The sequence below is a fragment of the Arabidopsis lyrata genome (genome assembly GCF_000004255.2).
Source record: "Arabidopsis lyrata subsp. lyrata unplaced genomic scaffold ARALYscaffold_3, whole genome shotgun sequence".
Taxonomy (NCBI): Eukaryota; Viridiplantae; Streptophyta; class Magnoliopsida; order Brassicales; family Brassicaceae; genus Arabidopsis; species Arabidopsis lyrata.
This window is the reverse complement of record NW_003302553.1, coordinates 23,096,503-23,097,350: the sequence shown is the minus strand read 5'-3', so window position 1 is coordinate 23,097,350 and position 848 is coordinate 23,096,503. Positions and strand designations below refer to the sequence as shown.

The window sequence follows — 848 nt, the reverse complement described above, 5'->3', positions numbered from 1 at the left end:
GAGAGGTTCCAGATCTTTGAGGCCATATATATTACTAACCAAGTCGATAGCAAAAAAAAAAAAAAATACAAACCCAGCTCATAATAGTCTTTTGAAGTTATAACAAAGAAACCCAAGGGAAGTCTGAATCATAATAGTAATTCAAGAGACACAAGAAAGAAAAACAATCTCTCTTAAGAGAAGGGTATATAAAACCATGATAGATCCAAATTTCAAAAGATCTTCAAAGGTCTTGCACACTCAAACCTGAAATCAAGAAATGGAGAATTCAACTCAGCTAAAGCAATTCCAACACATTACTAATGCAAAGAGATGCATGCGGACAAGGACCAACCAAAAAAACTCAGAACCTAAAAATGCCAATTTCTAAGACTATTATGATGAATGTGTGTGATAACAAGGTCATATATTAAGACTTCAATAGAATTATCAACACTATGCCAAATCCAACACTATTATGATGCTAGGGAGGGACTTTCAGGTGATGCACTACTCAAAGCTAGTAACACCCATCCCTATGCCAAAATCTAACAATGTAATGAGATAAGAGGGTTTCAAGTGTGTAATGTGTATGTAAAGAGAGAGAGAGAAGAGAGAGTGAACCTGGAGGAAGAGACTGCTTCAACTTATCAGCCTTCTCTTGGTCGAAGACACATAGTGTGTAGAGATACCTTGAGCACCTGACCTTGAACTTCACAATGTCCTTGCTTCTCTTGATCTTCACTGACCTTGCATCCTTCCTTCTCGCCGTCAAAAGGAAGTCCTTGATTTCATGGATTTGCTTCGGCTGCAGATTATCAAAATCAACATCCCATTTTTCAATCATACATATTCATAAACCCCAAAAT

At 37.0% G+C, this 848-nt stretch overlaps 1 protein-coding gene across 1 annotated transcript; it reads right to left on the bottom strand.

Moving 5' to 3' along the window:
* Positions 1–6: 6 nt before the first annotated feature.
* On the bottom strand, positions 7–826 carry LOC110230166 (60S ribosomal protein L38-like). Its single transcript, XM_021032175.1, has 2 exons — positions 604–826; positions 7–246 (listed from the first exon to the last, which is right to left on the bottom strand). Exons 1-2 carry the CDS (start codon positions 824–826, stop codon positions 224–226), a joined length of 246 nt encoding a protein of 81 aa, XP_020887834.1. The 3' UTR covers positions 7–223.
* Positions 827–848: the final 22 nt, after the last annotated feature.